The sequence below is a fragment of the Falco peregrinus genome, chromosome 2 (assembly GCF_023634155.1).
Source record: "Falco peregrinus isolate bFalPer1 chromosome 2, bFalPer1.pri, whole genome shotgun sequence".
In the NCBI taxonomy this organism is placed as follows: domain Eukaryota; kingdom Metazoa; phylum Chordata; class Aves; order Falconiformes; family Falconidae; genus Falco; species Falco peregrinus.
The window spans coordinates 94,674,522-94,694,470 of record NC_073722.1 but is presented as its reverse complement, the minus strand read 5'-3'; the positions used below and the strand labels follow the sequence as shown (position 1 = coordinate 94,694,470).

General features: G+C 53.4%; 1 protein-coding gene across 5 annotated transcripts in view; it reads left to right on the top strand.

Moving 5' to 3' along the window:
- Nucleotides 1-19,949, top strand: part of RPH3A (rabphilin 3A) — a 36,126-nt gene that overhangs the window by 4,117 nt on the left and 12,060 nt on the right. For 2 of the 5 annotated variants that reach the window (XM_055797121.1, XM_027787116.2), the window contains exons 2-9: nucleotides 5,010-5,239; nucleotides 5,770-5,784; nucleotides 6,603-6,746; nucleotides 15,633-15,762; nucleotides 16,039-16,125; nucleotides 16,648-16,813; nucleotides 17,240-17,281; nucleotides 19,517-19,669. In XM_055797121.1, coding sequence (XP_055653096.1) covers nucleotides 5,163-5,239; nucleotides 5,770-5,784; nucleotides 6,603-6,746; nucleotides 15,633-15,762; nucleotides 16,039-16,125; nucleotides 16,648-16,813; nucleotides 17,240-17,281; nucleotides 19,517-19,669 — 814 coding nt within the window. In that variant the 5' untranslated portion in view covers nucleotides 5,010-5,162. The remainder of the gene's footprint in view (nucleotides 1-5,009; nucleotides 5,240-5,769; nucleotides 5,785-6,602; nucleotides 6,747-15,632; nucleotides 15,763-16,038; nucleotides 16,126-16,647; nucleotides 16,814-17,239; nucleotides 17,282-19,516; nucleotides 19,670-19,949) is intronic. The other 3 variants (XM_055797122.1, XM_055797123.1, XM_055797124.1) reach the window with 3 other exon arrangements.

Below are 19,949 nucleotides of genomic sequence, written 5' to 3'. Positions count from 1 at the left end.
CCGGAGCAGCATTGCTGGGTGGCTGGGACATGTGGGTCCCTGTGGAAGCATGGGCAGTGGGTGCTGCCGTGGCTGTGGGTCACTCTGTGCTACACCTGGAGTCATGGGGTGGCTGTCCTGCTGTCCCAGCCCCTCTCCGGCTGTCTGGGTGGGGGTCCAGGCCAAGCAGCTTCGGTTTGACATGTAGGTATGTTTCTGCCAGCTGAGGTCTACCTCTGTTCTGCCTTTTTTTTTTTTTTTTTTTTTTTTTTAGGAAAATCTTGAATGTGGGCTGTTTCCTGAAGCACCATCCGTAAAGCGGCTTGCCCAATTTTGCCTGAACTTTCTAAAATTATTTGCATGTGAGATGAGACAAAGCGTGGATGTTGGCTGCGTGGGGGATGTTGAGATTCGAGGGACCAAAACTCCTTCCGGCAAAACTGGGCTGCCTTCCTGCCCCTCTCTCTGATCTGCTGATTGTATAGCAGCGTTACACAGCTGCCTCGGCAGATATTTTGGGGCTACTTACACCTTCCCCCGCCTCTGTAGGTAAATCCAGTAGTACCAAATCCTGACTGGCCTGAAGGGAATGAGCACCCTGCTGTCTGCTGGGCCAGCTCTCTGGGGCCCCTATAGCCATATGTACACCATAGGGGATGCTGTGGTGTGTATGTGGCTCCTGTGCTGGGCAAACTCTTTTTTTCCTGGGAAAGGAAAGAAGAATGTTGGGAGATGCTTGGGGCAGAGCCAGACGTGGGGTGCACAGTGTCTGTACCAGGTGTCCGGTGGGGACCCGGGGTATCCTGTGGTTTGCACAGCTCTCCTGTGTGCCAGGCACCAGCCCTGGTGCTGAGCCATGGAGGAGGGCAGGATCTGGCCCTGATGGACTTGTGGTGACAAATGTCACCACTAGCTGGGAGAGAGTTCCAGCTGAAAATGGTGTTTGGGGATGTGTGTGCATGCTGGGTGGGGAGGCACGGTACCCATCCTGGGGCTGCCGGTGCATCCCCTCTCCTGCATTTTCTCTTCCCATCACTCAGCTGGAGGGTCCCACTGGGTCCTTGTCACCCGAAAATATGCATCCCCTTCTCCCTGGGCATGGGGCTGGGGAAGCCCGTCAGGAAATTGGGTGCTCATTCCCTACTTTTCCCTCCCTAGCTCCACCGCCCCGCTGCGGAGTGTAAGCCAGCTCCCATGGCCAGGCTGGCCTTGCAGCTGGCATGAAAACTCCATCAGCCTGATGGAGGATGGTGTTTGGATCTGCTCGAGTTCAAAACCTCCTGTTTGGTGTTGACACACAGAAATAATCTCTCACTTGGCATCCGAGCAGCAGTTTGGGTTATTTGTTTGGGGTCTAGCTACTGGTGGTGAATAACAAGCTGCTGCCAATGCTCTGCAAGTGTGTTTCTCCGAGTGAATGGTTGGGCTCTAAAACCTGCTCTTTCAAACCAGATTAATCGCATTAGGCTTTGTCAATGCAAAAATTACCTCATCATTGGCACTGGCAGGTGGTGTAGAGCAGCAGACTTATTCAATATTTAAGAAAGCTGCATTGCAGAGCTGAGAAGGCTGGAGAAATAGGTTGCCTGTGTCAGTGTCTTTGCTGGCGGAGATGATCTCTGCAGGCACCGCCAAGTGTAAGATGTTGAGCTCACCGTAAAAAAACTGATTATTGTGCTGGGAGTCTTTAAAATACTGACTTTTTTCCTGTTTTCTACCCTGGCATGTTCTTTCCAGATGGCTAAACCAGCGTGTTTGGGTAGCCCTGTAATGGTCTCTCCTTGCAGATGCCCGGTGGGTGGTGGCTCCGGGTTCCTCCTGGTGCCCATGGGGCAGGATGGGCTCGTGCCATGGGGCTCCTGCTGCCTTTCCCTGCCTGCCCAGGGCTGCTGGAGGGTGAGGGGGACCTGATGCTGCGTCTGCCGGACTTTGGGTGCTGGCAATGGGGCTGTGAATCGGCACCTCTTGGCTTGGAGCAAGCGGTGGCTGCGCACGGGACGACAGCGCCGGCGGCTTGGGGAGAGGCAGAGTGATTCATGGAAGGCATTCAATCCCTTTTTTATTAAGGCATGATCAAATTCATGAGCTCCGTCATACAGAAGTAATGGAGCGGTGTGATTAGAGTCATGTGGCTCTTCCTTAAGGCCAGAAATTAAGACCTTACTTCTATTCCTGGCTCTGCTTGGGATGCGCCGCGTTCACGCCAGTGGGAGCTGCCGCCTCACTCCTCCCGACCTCCGCCTGCCATCGGAGAACCTCAAGCAGCCGGCACAGCGTGGGGATAAGGGCTCCTCGCATCCCCACTGGCGGCAGCCCTGGGGGGAGCAGGTCACGCGACCCTCTGGGCACAGCCAAGCCTCAGAAGGGCTTGGCATCCTCCTAGGATGGGATATTTCCATTTCATTAACTAAATGCTGCTGCATCCCATCGATTATGACTTGGATTGCCACATCCTTTTGCTTGCGAGCAAGGATTTGGTGGGGGGAAAAAGCCACCGTAAGCTGTTATTTTGTTCTTTACTGTGCACTAAAAATGTAGAACCAAGCATTTAGGACAAGCGAGAGTAGTTGCTGGAAGAAATGCAAAGTAGATCTTCAAAATCTATTATTTATAGGCTTGGGAAGGCTTGTGTATTCCTCCAGGAGCTGTCCCCGGGCTCTTCTCCATCCTTAACAAAGTGAAATACCTGCGGCCTCTCTATTATTAGCAGAAAGTTCTAGTTGGTGGAAGTTTTCCTTCCCGCTGGCTGATGTGATGGTGAGCGCCCTACACTCTTCGCTCGGGGAAAAAAACAGGGATTTCCCCCTTATTTGTGGAGCCGGGGCAGCTGCTCCTGCTCTGCGTGACCTTGGGAGAGCCCCTTATCCACACGCATCTCCCCACAAGTGTCTGCTGGCAGCATGGTGCTGCTCCTCCTCCCTGGGTACCCCATGAAATCTGCACCCAGCCCCGCGAGCCCCCCTGCTTCCAGCCGCAGCCGGACCCTGCAGCCCCCGCAGGAGTTTGGTGCTGCAGTGCAGATTGTGGAGGTGACGGTGGGGACTTCAGTGAACAATTTGATTATTTAACTGACCTTGTCAACCAGAGCCCTCTGGTTTGGCACAGGAATAGTTGCTGTGTGGAGCCAGAAGAGTACTAATTACCCTGTGTGCTTCACTTTTTTTTGTGTGTGTACGTATGTATTTTTGGAAGTTATTAGTGAAGTAAAGGTGAGTCTCAAAACCTCTGCCAACCCTTCAGAGAATGATGGAGAAACCCTTGCAATATTGCAGAGAAGATAGTGGAGGATGGGAATTATATTTTTCCCACTTTCTAGGAAAGTTATGCTTTTTTTTCATTGCTTGGAGTCTGGGATTTCAGTGGGGCAGTTTTACAAGCTGCCGTTTTCCATCTTCTCCCCAGGATAAACTCACCGGTGCCCCCATTGGAATTTTGCTGAGAGCTGGAGCTGCTCTGTGCCCCGCAAAGGTGGATTTGCTGGGTTTGAGCTGAGCTCTGGATTCACTGGAACCTGCTGGCAGCTCTGGCTTCAGTGCTGGGATCCAGCGGGATGTGGGTGGCTGAGTGGTCCCTTCCACCCAGGGAGGGATCTGGGGCAGCATCTTCCCAGGGCAGCGGGTTTGGGAGGATGAATGGCCCCGGGGTTGGGAGCAGCTTTGTTGCCTGTGGGCCAGGCTCTGCAGAGGGGTTTGGGTTTTTGTGGGGTTTATTTTTTTTAAGTTCTGCTGCAGGAGGAGGAAGCAATTCAAATGCAGGTGCTGTGAGCGATGCAGGCATGAGGCTGCTGCTGCGGGGGGATCCCAGCGGGTACCCCACGCCAGCTCCATGGGGAAGATGGGCAGGGGGAAATCCCATGTGTTGGAAGCATTTGAGCTAACAAAAACTTCCCCCATCAGCAGTAACGAAGGGGTGATCTGTATCCTCCTCAATGCCTTGTGCTCTAGTCAGCGCTGCAGCAAAGCCAAGCCTCTGTGGACGGATTGCCTCTTCTCTTTTATTTTCACCTTAATGGCTGTAAAGGGATGCTCAACCTGAGCTTCTCCCTTTGCAAGTGATATCTTGTGGGCAATGTCATCTGTGGACCCGCAAGCTGCGCTTTCTGCTCTTGGGGACCATCCTGAGAGTGGTCCAGGTGTGACAGTGACTCATGGTGTAGAGGCAGCATCTCCCTGCACCCCACAGGCGGTGCTGGGGTGAGTGGCTGCACAGGAGGATGGATCCTGTCCTGCCCTTGACTGGGGACACTGCTCAGCCTGCGGTGTTCACCCTGTGTAAAAACACCGGTTTCCTCCAGAAAAGGCGATGGGATGGCTGGATCCATCCCTGTGTTGTGGGTGATGCTGGGTGTCAGCTTGGGCTTTGCTGCCCAGTCTCTGTCCCCATGCAGTGAGGAGGGGTGGTGGGGTAAAAACACCTCCAGAAAATGGGAATAAACTAGCACTCAGGCTCTGAATTTTACATCAGTTTGTTTTTTGATAAAAGCAGTCTGTTTTGCTGAAAGAAGAAAGGTCTGAAAAGGTCCGTTTCTTGATGAATCTTTTGTAGATGGGTAGAAAGAGTATTGTGTTCGGCTCCTGTTGTTACGTCGTCCTTCAATGCCTCTCCCAGTTTCATTTTGCAAAAACTTTATTAAACAAAAATGAAAATAGAGGAGTTTTGTTCCAGAGGAAATGTGGTTTGGGGGGAGGATAGCGAGACATGCTGGGTTATGGGGAGGAAGTTTCCTAGTTTGTAGATCTTTCTCTGAAATGGAAACTTCCTCTTCCCTCCTAGCTCTGAAGCCTTGTAATTAATGTGAGGTCGGGTATCTCATTAATTACATCCACACCGAGTGTGGCTGCATTGCCCTCCTGGGAGGGCGGTGGTTGTAGGCTCCTGTGTCTTGTGTGCAATATCAAGACAGAATGAAGTGACATTCCTGTTCCTCTCCCGGCTCCCACTCCTCTTAATGCCAAAAATGAAGCCCTGCCTGGTATGATTTTTGGGTTTTTTTGCTTGTGGTTTTTTTTTTTTTTTAATCTTCCTTCCAGCCTGACTGAAAGCACTGGGTTACCTCCATCAGCATCACTGTGATCTGGCAGCGGAGCAGTGATTGACATCCCCTGTGTGCCGAGTCAGCGCCTGTCGGCGGAGCATCAGCGTGCCCGCACTCGTGTGTCCCCGCGTCCCCTCAGCAGCCAGCAATGACCGACGCAGTGGTGGGTGGCAGCTCTGACCGGTGGATGTGCCCCAGTGACAGGACCATGTCCCTCCGGACCAGGTGAGAGGAGGCAGCTGGGGGCTGTGGGAGGAATAAGAGCCACCGGGGGTGGGAGGTGATGCGGGTGCAGCCACCCCGGTTCTTCCTCTGGGGACATTGGGAACTGGGTTTGTGCTGGTTGGATGGGGTTGTGTTGTCCTGTTGCCACCTGAGAAGGTGGTAGGGACAGACCCATGGGTGCGCACGCATCCCAGTGCCACCGAGCAACCCTGTCCATCTGCCCTGACACCCTCTGACACGGCGCTGTGCTGCATCCCACCACATGGCAGATCCGGCTGGCTGGGTGGTGGCAGCACCCGTGGGTGGCTGCTTGTTTTGGGTGCCTGGGCGATGCAGGGGCTGGGTGAAGTTCGTGTTTGGAGCTTGATGCTCCACGCTGCCTTGGAGGAGCGCCAGGCGTCCATGGAGAGGGACATGCCATTGGGGACAGTTGTCCCTGAGGCAGGGAGAGCACTGACTGCCTGGGCTGAGCTGTCCTCATCCCTTCTCTCACCTAATCCTTGTTCCCTCTCTTTCCCTGTGCCTCCCAGCAGCGAGAAGGAGCAGTAAGTATCTCGCATGCTTTTTTTTGCCCTATTGCTCTTGACTTGCTACTCTGACAGTCTTGAGAGAACAGGAAAAACCTTGCTCTGGATGCAAGGAAAAAAGTAATTAAGTTTGGGAAGTGTTGCACAGGGTTTTAATGTACTTAAGGTTTAAGACTGTGCAGGTCTGCTCAGCCCAGGGGAAAAGACCCAGGAAAGGTCTTTAGATGAGCAGAAAAATGAGGGGGGGAGGAGTGTTTGCCTTTTGCACCCTTCGTTAGCATTGCCCCTCTGCCACCTGCTAATTTACAAGGCTGAGTGGCAGACGTTACCGTGTCACCAGGTTAAAGCTGCCTGATGCCCAGGCTGTGCTCACTGTGTGAAAGGATCTTTGGAAATGACGTTAGGAGAGGAAAAACTCCCATGTTTGCTAAAATGTACCCAAAAAACCCCCCATTCCTGTGGCCACAGCCCCGGTACCACAGCTTGCTGGCAAAGCCTGTGTTACACGGTGGAGAGCAGGGTGCCAAATTAACTGTGTCTGTTGATGCTGAAGATGGAAATAATGAGAATATTTTTGAAAAGCAGAGTTGTTTTTTCTATGAAACAAGTGTTTCCATATGACACACACCCACCCCAAATGGAAGAAAGAGCTTGCACCCAGCGGGTGGGGGAGGTTTGCAGGCTTCCTGTGAGAAGAGAGCTTGGAGGATGGGGTGGTATCGTACCCCTTCCTCCTTGGCTTGGGAATTGGTGCCTGGCGGTTGCCCACGCACAGGTGTGGTGCACATGCACACGTGTGATCTGTGGACGAAGCCCTGGCCACCCTCTCCCCACAGGCTCCCCGCCGGCTGGGCAGCACGGGGCGGCCAGCCCGAGCGGCAGCGCAAGAGCGAGGAGCTGACGGATGAGGAGAAGGAGATCATCAACCGAGTCATTGCCCGGGCCGAGAAGATGGAGGAGATGGAGCAGGAGCGCATCGGGTAAGGTGGCGGTGGTGGTGGCACTGGCACTGCCATGCTGGCTGGGACAGGAGGGACCCCCAGCCTTGCCGGTGCCCGCGGGGGAAAGCGCTGGCTTGGCTGCTTTCCTGGCCAGCAGCTACTGCACTGCAGTGTTTCTCCTGAAAGGGAGCCTGCGGGGGATCTTTTTGAGCTGGCGTTGGTCCTTGGCCAGGAGGAACCTGTGAGCAGGGGAGGGAGCTGCTCTGTGTGCCGCTGCTGCTTGGTGTGCCGCTGTGTTCTGGACCAAGAATTTACAGCCTCGTTGATCCCCCCTGCTTCCAGTCTAGAAGGGATCATTAATAACATCTCATTTCATAAAGCTGCTTGCCCGGTCCAGAACCCAAGCAGCCATGAGCACGAGCAAAGCCACAGCTCACCGAAAGTTGTTTTGTCTTGTTTTGAGGACACAGACAGATTCATCGCCCCTTCCATCCGTGTGTCCCAGTGGTTAATCCCTCCTGAATAGGGCTGAGTGATGCCCAGCCCCCGGGCTGGCCCTGCATTGGGACCAGCTCCTGGGGGGGGCTGGCGCTGCCCCAGCTGCATCCATAGTGGGGTACCCATGATTGATGGGGGGTGCTGGGGGCACGCCTGGTGCCGATGCACCCAGCGTGGAGCAGAGGGTGAGAAGTGCCTGCCTTTACTGCATTTCTGCCCTGCCTGGGCAAACGTGCCAGGTGAAATACTGCTAATCATTAGGTATTGACTTGGTCTGCTGGGGATGGTTTTCCAGAGGGGATCCCCATAATCCTGTTTGTCAGGCATCATGCCTTTTCATTGCAGAGGAGCATTTTATTCTTGCTGAGCTTAAGCATTGACTACTCCCCCACCCCCCCTGTCTTCTGGCAGGAAATGCACTCAAAGCCAGGCAGAACCAGGGTCTCTGCTCCCCTGCAGAACGTCAAAGCCCCTCTCATAGCTCAGGGATGACTTTTGCTCAGCAAACAGGCGTGGGGCCCTGAAGGGCAGCTGCTCAGTGAGATGCAGAGAGGTTCTGCCTGTGCCCGCAAAGCCTCATGCCACAGCTCGAGCTTTAATCCATCAACCCGGCTACTTAATAACCCTTAAATATTGAGTGTGCATTTGCAGTGCGGGTCACAGGGTGCTCCGGCTGCAGCACGCAGTCTCCCTTGGTGGCTGCAGCACGTGGCCTCATAAGTCGTGGGTTTATTTCCTCGTTTGTGGAAAGACTTTGTTAAGAGCGGGTCTGTGAGCAGCTTAGGCAGATATTGCCCGGCCAGTGGTGTTTGTGCTGCCTGGGCTCAGCATGTGCCCCATGGATATGGGCACAGGGTGCTCCTCGGCTGATGTCACCCCGTGTGACAAAGTGGCATGCTTCCCTCTCCCAGCTTTCTGGTGGAAACCAGGTGAAAGTAGCTATGAATGGTGGTGATTCATTCCCTGAAAGCGCCTACAAGCAGTGTTTCCCTAGCTTTGCCCATCTGCAGCCCAGTAGGAATTACTCTCAAACGTGATGCTTTTTGGATTATGCTTCAATTGGCTTTAGCAGTGGGGGAGAGCTGGGGTTTTTTTTTGTCTTTTGTGTTGTTTTGTTGGTGGTTTTTTTCCATTGTGCCTTCCTGCAGCTGTTCGCAAACCTGCAGCAACTCTCCCTTTTCCCTCCGTTAGCCGAGCCGGAGGAGGTTTCCTCATCCTCATTCATGAAAAAGCCAAGCAGAGGACTTGGTGCCGTACTCGGAGTAGAGGAGGGGAAGGCTGGCGGATGTGCAGTCACAGCTGATTTGCCTCCTGCGCGTAGGCGTAGCAGGAGCCTTGCCAACTCCTTTGTGTTTGTTGGCTTGCACAACAAGAGCTGTAGGATGTGCAGCTACAGAAATATGGGACAGCGTCTATATCAGTCTCGTACAGAATCGCCTGTTCAGGAGCTGCTCGGACATTATCCAGGATAGTTCCTTCTATTATAAAATAATCCGGGTTTGCCAGGCTGGCCTCTAGCAGGGATGCAGCGGCTGTGACAGCGTCTCTTGCTCAGACAGGCTGCCCTGGGGAGGTGTGCCTGGAAAGCCCGATTTTCTGGGATTATCTATTCCTGTAAGGGAGGGGAAAAAAGAAGCAAAATCCATGAAAAACCTGGTTTAGGTTAATATATGGAATATCTGTGAAGTGAAAGTGCCTTCTAAAGGAGCAACATGTGGTAAATACTTGAGGTCATCTTAATAAGTGGATGTGTGTGCGCTTTAGATATAATACTTGAGCAATCACGAAGCCTACAGCTGGGTGCTGGCTACAAATGATCCTCCTCGTGCCTTGAAGTCCTTCCTGACTTAGTGCCATCCATCTCCTGCCCTCTCGTGTCCCCTCTCCTGTACTCACCATCCCACAGGCCCATTACCTTGTCCAGCCAGGGCAGGGTGGGAACAGATCGATGCTGCTTGTTGAGAAGATGTTTGTGGAATCAGACTTCATGTCAAACCCAGCTCAAATTAATCTAGCGAAAGAGTATTTTTAGCACCAGGGGTGGATGGAGGCCTGCGGGATGTGTGATCTGGATGCTGATGAGGATTGTAGGACACAGACACTTTGGCGTGGGTTTTTTTTTTTTGTTGGTTTCTTTTTTTTTTTTTTTTTTTTTTGGCTGGGTCATTGTCTCATAGCACAGAGAAGGATAACAGGAGCTGAAATCATCTTAGACAGTGATACAGTGAATGCATGTCAAGCTTGAGTTGATGAAGGGCTTTACAACTGCCTGGGGATTAGGACAATCCCTTGGGCCAATTTAGGGGCACAGGGGCTGAAAGCCGGAGGGCAGAGCAGAGCTGCAGCAGGGATGGATCCGTTCTCCTCCCTTCTCCCTCCCTGCTTGGCCTGGGCTCATGCCTGGGGGGTCGCTGGGGCAGCTCTGTGCTAGCTCTATCGGTGGCGATGCTCTGGCTGCAGTCGTGAGGAGCCTGTTCCTCCCAGCTGATGCAGGAGCACCTGCAGGCACTAATTAACTCTGTTATGCACCTATAATTGGGTGTCATCAATAACCCACCAAGTCTGCTCCACTGCCTAATGAGGTCCATCGTGCTCTCGGCATCGAAGGAAATATCTTAAATCATCCAAAGTTAGAAATTGCTGTTTCTGGAGAGAGCCTTGCGGCACGGAGCCAGTTGTCCCAGGGGTGACATGACGCATCACTCCTGCATCTGGCCATGCCCCTGTCCAGCTGCAGGTACTCCCTTCCCTCCAGTCCCCCCTGAAAGTGCAATGGTATGACAGTCTCCCTATGGGCCACAGCCTCTCACCTTTCCTCAGAGAGGACCAGCTATCAAACAGGATTGCATTTTAATTTGGCTGCTTATTGCTGGGATGACACGTGCATAATGCTGGAGCAGATGGTTTAAGTCACAGGGGATTAAGTCATTAACCTCGGTGGCCAGCAGCAGAGATGCTCTCTGGGGACCACAGTCTCGTATTTTCTTTCTCGTCTTCAGACAACACAAAAATAAAAATTGGGGCCAGGAAGGGCAGGGTTTCTGCTGGAGGCAGACAGAAATGTCTCCTGAGATGCCAGCTTCTAGAACAGATGAGGTTAATTCATGGCCAGAAGGCTGCTCATGTGCTTCTTGAATTTTTGTGTGGTTTTGGTGTCCATTCCCCACCCCACCCTCCCCCCCCCAAAAAAAAATAATCCCACCCTCTTCTCATTTCTGAGACTGGGATGAGCCTGCAAAATACCAACCCTCCTTTAACACATTATCAGAGGCATCAAGGACCTGGAGTGATGCACTAGCATGAAGTGGGATACTTCAGGATGCATGAATCCCCGTAGCCTCCTTGAGCATCTTCCCTCCATGGTGAGGGCTGTCAGCAGAGGATGAGCTTTGAAAGTCAACCTGTAAAAGCTCAAATGATGCTTTACTTTGATTTACCTGTGCACTTGTAAGGGAAGAAAAATGCTACTCATTTTTCATCCTGGTTTTCATTATGTTTTATCTGTAGCTTGGCTTCTTTTCTTCTCTCTTTTATACCATTAAAATTAGCCCTCATTTAATATTCAGCCCTTTAAGGCACATGATTTCCCCGTGGAGCCAAGTCAGGGCTTAATTCTGGAGGCACTTTGTGACCTCCTTTGTGTTTTACTTAGGTTTTTTGCCACATAAGTGATGGCTGAGTCTCTTCCCGCATGGGGCTGGGGAGCATCCGGCTTGTGATGTCCCGGATCAGGTCCTTCCTCGCAGGTCAGGTCCTTCTCCCACCCTGGTGCAGCAGTTCAGTCTGCTGCATTAAATGTCCTCCCCGATGTGATTTAAAACCCATTAGGCGCATCTTTAGCCATTCATTTCTGCAGAGTGGCGATGAATATTTAAACACAACGCGCTCTTGCGTGCTTGCCCCGCTGTTAAGTCTTGTTTCCTGAGATCCTCAGCTCTTAACGCCAGGGACTCTCCGTGTCCCTCTGCATCCCTCTGGTCCTAGCACAAGAGCAAATGCCGATGCTGTAGCGCTGCGATTGCCTGTGCTACCCAGGCTTCAGCCCAGCCTGAGGTGGTCCCTCAGCCTTCGCTGCATCCCTGTGGGACCCTCTGCGTGCCTAAAATCATGGGAGATGTTTTCAGGTCTTCCTGCAAATGCCAGACCTTCCCCTGCCTGTGCCAGGGCTGCTGGGCAGGGGAGGTCTCCCACCAGCCCCAGGGCTGCTCACCTTCCTTTCCCAAACCGTATTTATGGGGCCAGGCAGATGCTATATTATCAGGGGACTGTTCCATTGCTTTTATCATCTCAGGTGCATGGTAAGCATTTCAGATACAGTGTATCACCCAGTTCTTATATCTCGCTCCCATCAGCGACTAATACGTATTTCTTTGGCAGATGACGGATGCTCTCCCTCCCTGCAGGGCTGTCTCTGGGAGCAGCGATGCTCCCAGGCGCTGGGCTTGGCCAGCTCCCTGCCACTGGCTTTAATTATTTCTATCTTGATTTTTCCCCCCCTAATTATAACAATTCGAGGCATATTTCCTGCTCTTTGAAGTTAGTCTTACAGAGGCCAGAGGGATGGGCGCTTTGAAGTGCACATCATGGTAAGGAAGATGTTGCTGTCATCCTAGAGAGCGCAAGGGATGGGGATGAGGTGGATGGCTATTTTATGTGCAATAAAAATGAGGAACAAACAATATATAGGGGAGAGGGAGTGAAAAGGTTTTGGGAAGGCAGAAAGCTTGTTCCTGGCTGCTACCTGGGGTAGAGCAGAGCATCCTTCTGGTTAGCAGAGGGAGGCCAGCCCGTGCATGGGGCTCCGGCATGTGTGTGGGGTGGTGCTGGATGGAGTCAAACAGAAACCTGGGCTTTTTGCTCCCAGTTATCACCTTAATCGGGAGCTTCCCAGCCCATGGGTTTTGGTGCAATACCCCCTTTCCCAGGTCCTGCCCTCTTTCTGCCAAGTTCATGCCAGGACTTAAATTTTAACTTTTTATACAGTCCTTTTGGGGTTTGAATCAGGAAAAAAAGCCCACTTTCTCTGGCTTGAATGGATGTTTTAATTACGCAAATGTCCTTCTTTTGAAACCGGTGCCACAGGTGTGTGTACTGACTGCTGAAGCTCTTCCACTGGTTTAAAAAAAAAAAATCTCTTAAGGAGCTGCTTCTGGTAAATGAGAGACTAGGAAAGATTTTGCAGCTAAATAATGAATCTCTTGAAATGCAAAGGCTTTTTTTCTTTATTTTTTTTTTCCTTTTGATTGTGCCATTTGTTCTAGTTTCTATAATAAGTTTGTTTGGGCTTGCAGATTTCCAACTGGAAGCTGCTTCTCTTGGAGCAGAGCTCTTGCAGCACAGCGGGGGCGGGGGGAAGTTGCAGAAGATCTGGGGCTTGTACATGTGCTTTGCTGCCAGGAAAATAAAAGTTTTTGCCCCAGGAATGTTTTCCCTGTTGAGGTGAGAGCAATATGCTGCGACAGAAGCTGGACGCTGTTGGTTATTTGCTGCTGGGGGTTCTTCATGCAGACCCTGCGTGGCATGTGGTGGGACGTGGGCTGGGAACAACCGTGGTGTGATTCATTTCGTTTAAATAAGAAATGTTTGAGAAACAGCCAGTTTCCAGGTTTTAATTGGAATACTGCTGGCTGCTGGCCGGATGTTTATGGGATGATGCAGCTCTCTTGATATCACTGGGACCTCCGTGTTTGCAGCAGGGCGGATGGGCTGCGGAGCTTGGGAAGGCACCGAGGGTGTATGGTGGCTCTAGCAACTGACTTATTCTGTCAGAAGAAATCACCTATGGATCATCTGCAAAGCAGTGAGCAGGTGCTGAAGGGCAGGGATCAGACAGTGGCATCCCTCGGGAATAACGCTGGAGCAGGGAGTTAGGCTAGCAGATAGCTTCCCCGTTAAGAGTGAGGTGGAAAGGCATTAAAGGGCTGTGGTCTGAGGATGTTCTTTTTCGACAAAAGGATGAGAAGAAGACTTGCTCTATTTAGAGAGCCCGTGGTCATGTCGCTGCTGAAACTTCAGGTGGCGAAGACAGAAGGGACTTGCAAGCTCGCCCATCTGCTGTCTGGTGACATTGTAGCTGTGAAAATAGTGATTTCCCCCGACGGCTGGCTCTGCCTGGCTCCCCTAGCTGCCCAGCCAGCTTTCCCGTCTGGAAACGGGCTGCAGGCTTGTTAATAACTGTCAGGAGGCACCTCCACATCGGCAGCCCTGAGGATGCTGGAGCCACCCCAAGGAGATCAGCCCCTGCGTGGGGAGGAGTGGGGAAATTCTCCAGCAGGTTTTAGCATGGCTGATGTCTTGCACCTAAATGAGATATTGTAATAACATGGCTTTGGTTGGATAACGTACGCTGAGTCATGGAGCTGCGTCCTGCCTTTGGGCTTGACTCAGTGCCTGACCAAGGGCTTCGAGATGCTCTTGTTGACTGCAGTGAGTTTCCAACAGAGTATACGATGCATTGTAATAAGTTGCATGTTTCGAGATGCTTTATTTTTATTTTTCTTTCCCCTCTTGCTGCTATTCCCTTATCAAGCACCCGTGTACAATAACACCGTTGCTTTTCCATGCGCAGTCCATGGGACACCGGCCGTCCGGTGAGCAGCTGGAGACCAGCCGCCCCCGATGTAGTGGGGAGCTCATATATTGTTTATGAGCAATTCGGAGGTGCTGGCAGCGGAGCCGCCATAAATCTGAAGCTGTCATCAGCCATGTAGGAAAATGTCTTTTAAACGTCGGGTGGTTTTTACAACGTGCCGTGTTAGTGGCTCTGTCAGATCTGGGTCAGGCTGCCGTGGGAGCGGATGGCAGCCCTGCGGGCGAGGGGGCTGCTGCTCTCTCTGGTGGGCTTGGGTCTTCTCCTTCCCTTCTTCATTCCTTCTCCTTCCTCACTGAAAGGCATAAATAATGCATCCTTTCTCCCTTCTAGTACTATTTTTAGGGCCAGGATTCTGGGTTAACTGAGCGTACAGCTCGCCGCCATCTCTCGGGTGCTTGGCAGGCAGCTCACTCCTGCTCCTGCTTTACAAACTGCTTTTGCCGCTGCTGGTTTTTCAGAAGTTGCTTAGCTGTGGAGGGTTTTTTTGTGGCTTTTTTGTTTGGTTTGGTTTTTTTTTTTACCTTTGCAAGAAACAGATGTGCTTTTATAGCCTGCTCTCCAGTGGGCTTTTTGCATTTCACTCAAAGGGCTAAGCATTTCCATAAAGTAAATTATATGCAATATTTTTCCTTAGAAAATGAGAAAATTAATTCGCTCAGTCCTCCTGCCAGAGCTCTTGAAGATCTCCTTTTGCAGCTCTTCGCTGAGCAGTCACTGGGACTGGGTGGAAATCTTTCTGTGTGGGGGGAAAAAGCCGCTTCCCTGATGCCGAAGCACTTTGTGCGAAGGCACTGGCTCTGATGGATTTTATGCATGTGTGTATGCGGGCACTGGGCCTGGTATCTGCTCTCTGGCAGTGCCAGCGGAAGTTAATAGTCATGCATTACAAAGCTATAGGGGAATGTAATACTCTGACATATCCCCTGGGATGTGTCTTTTCCCCTGGTTGCGTTCCTGTAGCTGGAAGAGGAGAGGCTCTGCTGGAAGCTGCACTAGGAAAAGGAGCAGCTGATCACAGGGCTGGAGCCCCTCTCCCACCAGGACAGGCTGAGAGCTGGGCTTGTTCAGCCAGAACGGGCAGCTCCGGGGAGACCTTACAGTGGTACTTCGGCGGTTGTAAGGCAGGTGGGAACAGACTTTTTAGTAGGTCCTGTAGCCCTAGGACAAGGGGAGGTGGTCTTAAACTAGAAAAGGGCGGATTTAGATCAGATATAAGGAAGAAATTCTTTACTGTGAGGGTGGTGGGACACTGGCACAGGCTGCCCAGCGCAGCTGTGGGTGCCCCATCCCTGGAGGTGCTCAAGGCCGGGCTGGATGGGGCTGGGAGCAACCTGGGCTGGTGGAAGGTGTCCCTGCCCGTGGCAGGGCGTTGGAGTGAGATCATATAATCATTTAGGTTGGAAAAAACCTTTTAGATCATCAAGTCCAACTGTTAACCCGGCACTGCCAAGTCCATCACTAACCCCTGTCCCCAAGCACTGCATCTACGTGTTTTTTTAAACACTCCCGGGGATGGTGACTCCACCACCTCCCTGGGCAGCCTGTGCCAATGCTTGACCAGCCTTTGGGTGAAGAAATTTTTCCTAATATTAAATCTAAACCTTCCGTGGTGCAACTTGAGGCTGTTTCCTCTTGTTCCGTCACTTGTTACCTGGGAGAAGAACCTGACCCCCACCTCACTACAACCTCCTTTCAGGCAGATGATCTTTAGGGCCACTTCCAACCCAAACCATTCAATGATTCAATAATCAAACAGCAGCCATCCTTGGGAGTGGGAACCCCACGTCCTGGCCACATGGTGCCTTTCCTGACAGCCCTCGTCCCCTTTCTGCCAGGCGACTCATGACCCGGCTGGAGGACATGCGCCGGAGCGTGCTGGGGGATGGGGTGAACCGCTGCATCCTCTGCGGGGAGCAGCTGGGGCCACGGGGATCTGCCTGCGTCGTCTGCGAGGACTGCAAGAAGGTGAGGCACCTCCCCGTGCCCCACCGCTGGGTGAGCCCCCCGAGACCCACACAGCTTGCTCCCTGGTGCAAAAAGGGGCACCTTGGTCCTTCAGTGCATCCTGAATTGCTTGGCATTCCTCCGCACGAGGGGGCATCCCTGGGGGGGTTCTGCAATCATTAATGTTTGTACCGGGAGGGCTCTTGTTAACCAGCTCTCCTTAAGGTGCTGGTGTAGTAGGAGCTTTTGGTGGCCACGGCTCCCCCACCGTCACCCAGCACTTTCCTTTCTCTGCAGAACGTCTGCACCAAGTGTGGGGTGGAGACCACCAACAGCCGGCCCCATGCCATCTGGCTCTGCAAGATCTGCAGCGAGCAGCGGGAGGTGAGTGGGGCAGCCCCTGTGCTTCCCCTGCCCTGGGGGGTTTACGGGAGCAGGGATGCGGTCCCTGCCCTTGGTTTCACCCTGTGCACTGTCCCCATGCCAGAGCTCTGAGGTGGGACCAGCTGCAGACTGGGGGATGCTCCCAGGGACTTTCAGCTTTGTCTTCTGACACTGCTAAACCTGGCCCAGCTATCAGAGCCTGGTTCTTACAGGGTGATCTTGTTTCCTATATGAAATACTATTTAAAAAAAAACCAAAAAAACCCCACCACAAACCAAAACAAAGTCTTGGGGTTGAAGAGGCTATTTTGGCCAGAGATTAGCTCCCTGCTACCTGCAGTGTGCAAAAGCTGAAGACTTAATTAATGAGCAGGATGGGCCATGGGGCTGCTGCAGAGCAGGGGGGTACAGGGGTGCCTGCTGGAGGTGGACCCAAGCGATGCAGTGGGGGACAGAGACTGCCAGGTCTGCACCCAGCATCCCACTAGGACGTGGGTGCCACCCCTCTGCCTGTACCCCCCAGGTGTGGAAGCGCTCCGGTGCCTGGTTCTTCAAGGGTTTGCCCAAGCAAGTGCTGCCCCAGCCGATGCCTGTCAGCAAGAACAAGGGCCCCCAAGCCCCGAGTGAGCCCAGCCCATCGGAGCTGCCCGCCCAGGACGTGAAACTCCCCTCCCGCACGCCCACCCGAGGTAGGTGACAGTGGGTGACAGGGCAAGGGTCCTGCTGGTGGGGCGTTGGATCTTCTCCCCATCGTTTGCAAGGGCAAACCCTAGCAAAGAGCATCCAGAGCAGTCGTGGACCTGCTGCCTGTTTTCTAAAGGGCGCAGGAGTTGCCCCGCTGCCCTCCCTGCCTGCTGAGGGTTCCTCCAGGCTGTCCCAGTCAGTGTGGGCTGGTTTGCAGGGGCATCCTCCAGCAAAGCAGCTCTGGGTGGGAATCTGGGGTGCCCAGCCGGGGGTTCATGCAGTGCCTGGGTATGAACACGGTGATGCAGTAGCCTGGAAAAATCAGAATAAAAAGGAAGCGTGGGGAAAGAGTGGCAGCACATCCTGGGATGGTGTTGGTGGGGTGGGCCGGCTGCAGCTTCACCGCTTCTCCCTCTGTTTGTGCCCCCAAGGCCAGGCGGACGCCAGGCCCCCAGCTGAGCAGGACGCCGATGGTAAGCACCAGCGTTCGCACGCTCCCCTGTGCCGCTGCCTGGGTGCCACCTGTGCTGAGCTCCCTTTCTCCCTCTCTCCTTCCCCCGCGGTGTTTTCCCGCGGGAGGCTGCAGCAGGACCTCTCCTTGCTGCTGCCACCCACAGCGCGGGGACCGAGTTATTCTGGGGCTTCCCCACCTACCGCGCACGCCTGGGCTGGAACGCCGCACCGAGCAGAATTGCCTCCGTAGGTGGTGGTTCCTGCTGCTGATTGGCAGGTGTTCTGCTTAGTTAATGGCAATCCTTGGAAAACCTCCCCTGGAAATTTTAGGCAGCTTGCGGGGGGCTGGCGCTTGTCCATGTTTCCCCCACCAAAGCTCTTGGTGCCGGGGCTTTGCGCCCAGGCTTGTGCTGTACATGGGTAGCAGAGCAAGGTAAGGATGCAGCAGCAATTTTATTTTTTTTAAAATTTATTTTTATTTTGAATGGTTATACTTTGTCCCCTCCAGCACTTGCAGCCCGCTGAGGCTCTGCCTGCATCATGTTTAATACCAATGCCGGCTGAGGGGGCTGCGGTAAGCAGCAGCATCGGTGCCTCTTGCTTACAGGGGCAAAGCCACGTTCCTCGCCAGGGCTCATCTTTCTAACTCGCGTATGCCCTGCGTTGCTCTGGACCGTATACCCCAGGCACTGCTGCCAGCACCAGCAGGAGCCCAGGGATAGGGGTGCTGCCAGACCGGCCGTGTCACTGGGAGTTAATTTTGAGTGAGAAGCTCCCATGTTCACAGTTCAACATCGGAGTGCCAAGGCGATGAGGTTACCTGACCCAATGCCATCTGCTCCTAGCTGGGCGATGGTTACTGTGGGAGCACCTGCAAACCCTCCCTTCTTCTCCGCTTCCTCAGCTGTGGGGGGCTGAGGACACAACCCCCCTGAAGCGGTCCTCTCCGTCCCACCCTTCCTTTACCCAGGGTCTCTTGTGACAGTGATAACCCAGTTGGCTATTGGTGTGCAGGAAGGTTTTAACAGCACTGTGTTTGATTTTCCAATTTCGGCTGCCAGAGGCTTTGCTCTGTGTCAGGCTGCAGGCAGGCAACATCTCAGTGGGGATGCATCCTGTGTGTCTTGGGGGGGGTGGGGTTGGGGGGAGCCCCATGGACCTGTGCCCATGGTGGGATACCCAGGCTCGGCCCATGCTACAGCTCAAAGTGCCAGTGGGGGCCTCCGGCTGAGCCTCGGCAAGGTTGTGCCGAGTCATATCTTCATCTTTCCGTGCAGCAGCAGTTGGGGAAACAACTTAATTAAGACTATTTAATCACAATGGTAGCTGGTGCCGTTAAGCTTCCCAGCTCTGCAACAGGCTGCTTTTATTAAGCCACCAGCTCATCTGTAATTTGGCGAAGTTTTGTCAGCTCCGCAGGTCCCTCCTGGTGATCAGCATGCTCATGACGTGCCCATGATTTTCCGAAAGCTCTTTTGGAAAATTATTTATTGCATCGCTATTTCTGCACCACAGGGCTCCCGGTTGTGGATGCTCATTTCCCCTCCTCTCCCCTCTTTAGCATCGTAGCGTTTTTACCCCCCTCTTCTTCCCCACTTGCAATCTGTTGCGTTTCACTTTCTCATTGCACTCAGCGACCCTGAGAGCCCAGCCAAGGGTAAAAATCCCATTTATGTCACAGCAAAGATTTATACCTGGCATCTCTGGCACAAGCCAGGTGAGCACAGAGACCTTTTTCATCACATCCGTGGGTTGCAATTTATCACCGCGAAGTGGTCTTGGCACCCTGGGACAGCCGCTGCTGGGTGGATGGAAGTGAGAGGCAAAGGCAGCTGTCACCGTTGTCTCGCTAATAAATGGAAGATGATCAGCAAAAAGAAAATGTGATCCTCGTGTCCTGGGGACCATGGAGCTGTAATGCCATTAGGGGTTTGATGGGTGCTGAGGACCAATTGATGGATGCCTCTGGCCGTGTTTTCCCGTGGCGCTTGCGTGTGTCCCAGTGCCCTCATGGTTTGCCATGTCCTTTGGGCTTTCGCGACCACCGTGTGCAGGTTTGATGGTGTGAAGCCCTCCTGCAGCTGGCTGGCAGTCCCCAGTGCTCTGGGGGTGATGCTGCAGTGGCCATACCCATTCTCCTCCTGCTGGTACCCAAGCTGGGCATCACCCCAGCAGCTCCTCTCCCTGCTGGCTCAGGGGACGACTGGGCGGACAGGGTGCCAGCATCACTGCTGCCTTTATCCCTCTTCCTGCAGGCAGTGACACGACGGCGGCTGCCCGGGGGAGCTACGTGGTGCCTGGCCGCAAGCCGGCCGAGGGCAGGCCGGGCCCGTGCGGCAGCGAGCATGCTGGCGGGGACACCGATGGCCGCGACTATGCTGCTGAGAGTGGGGTCAGCAGGAGCCCTGGTGAGAGCGGTGCTTCTGCGGGCCTGGGAAGAGAGGGCTGGGGGTTGCAAAGCCAGCAGCCAGACCAGGGTTGTCTCCGCTCGATGGGCAGCACGAAGTGATGCTGAGGGATTTCATGTTGCAATGCTTTGGCACCTGCTTCCCACGCCACTCGCCTGCTGTTTTACACTGCTCCGTGGAGTTTGCTGATGGGGAGGTCCTGGGTGTTGGTGGGATCAGGGGGAGGCATGGAGGGGGATCCCCATCCCTTTCCCTGCATGCAGGGAGGAGAGGCAGGATC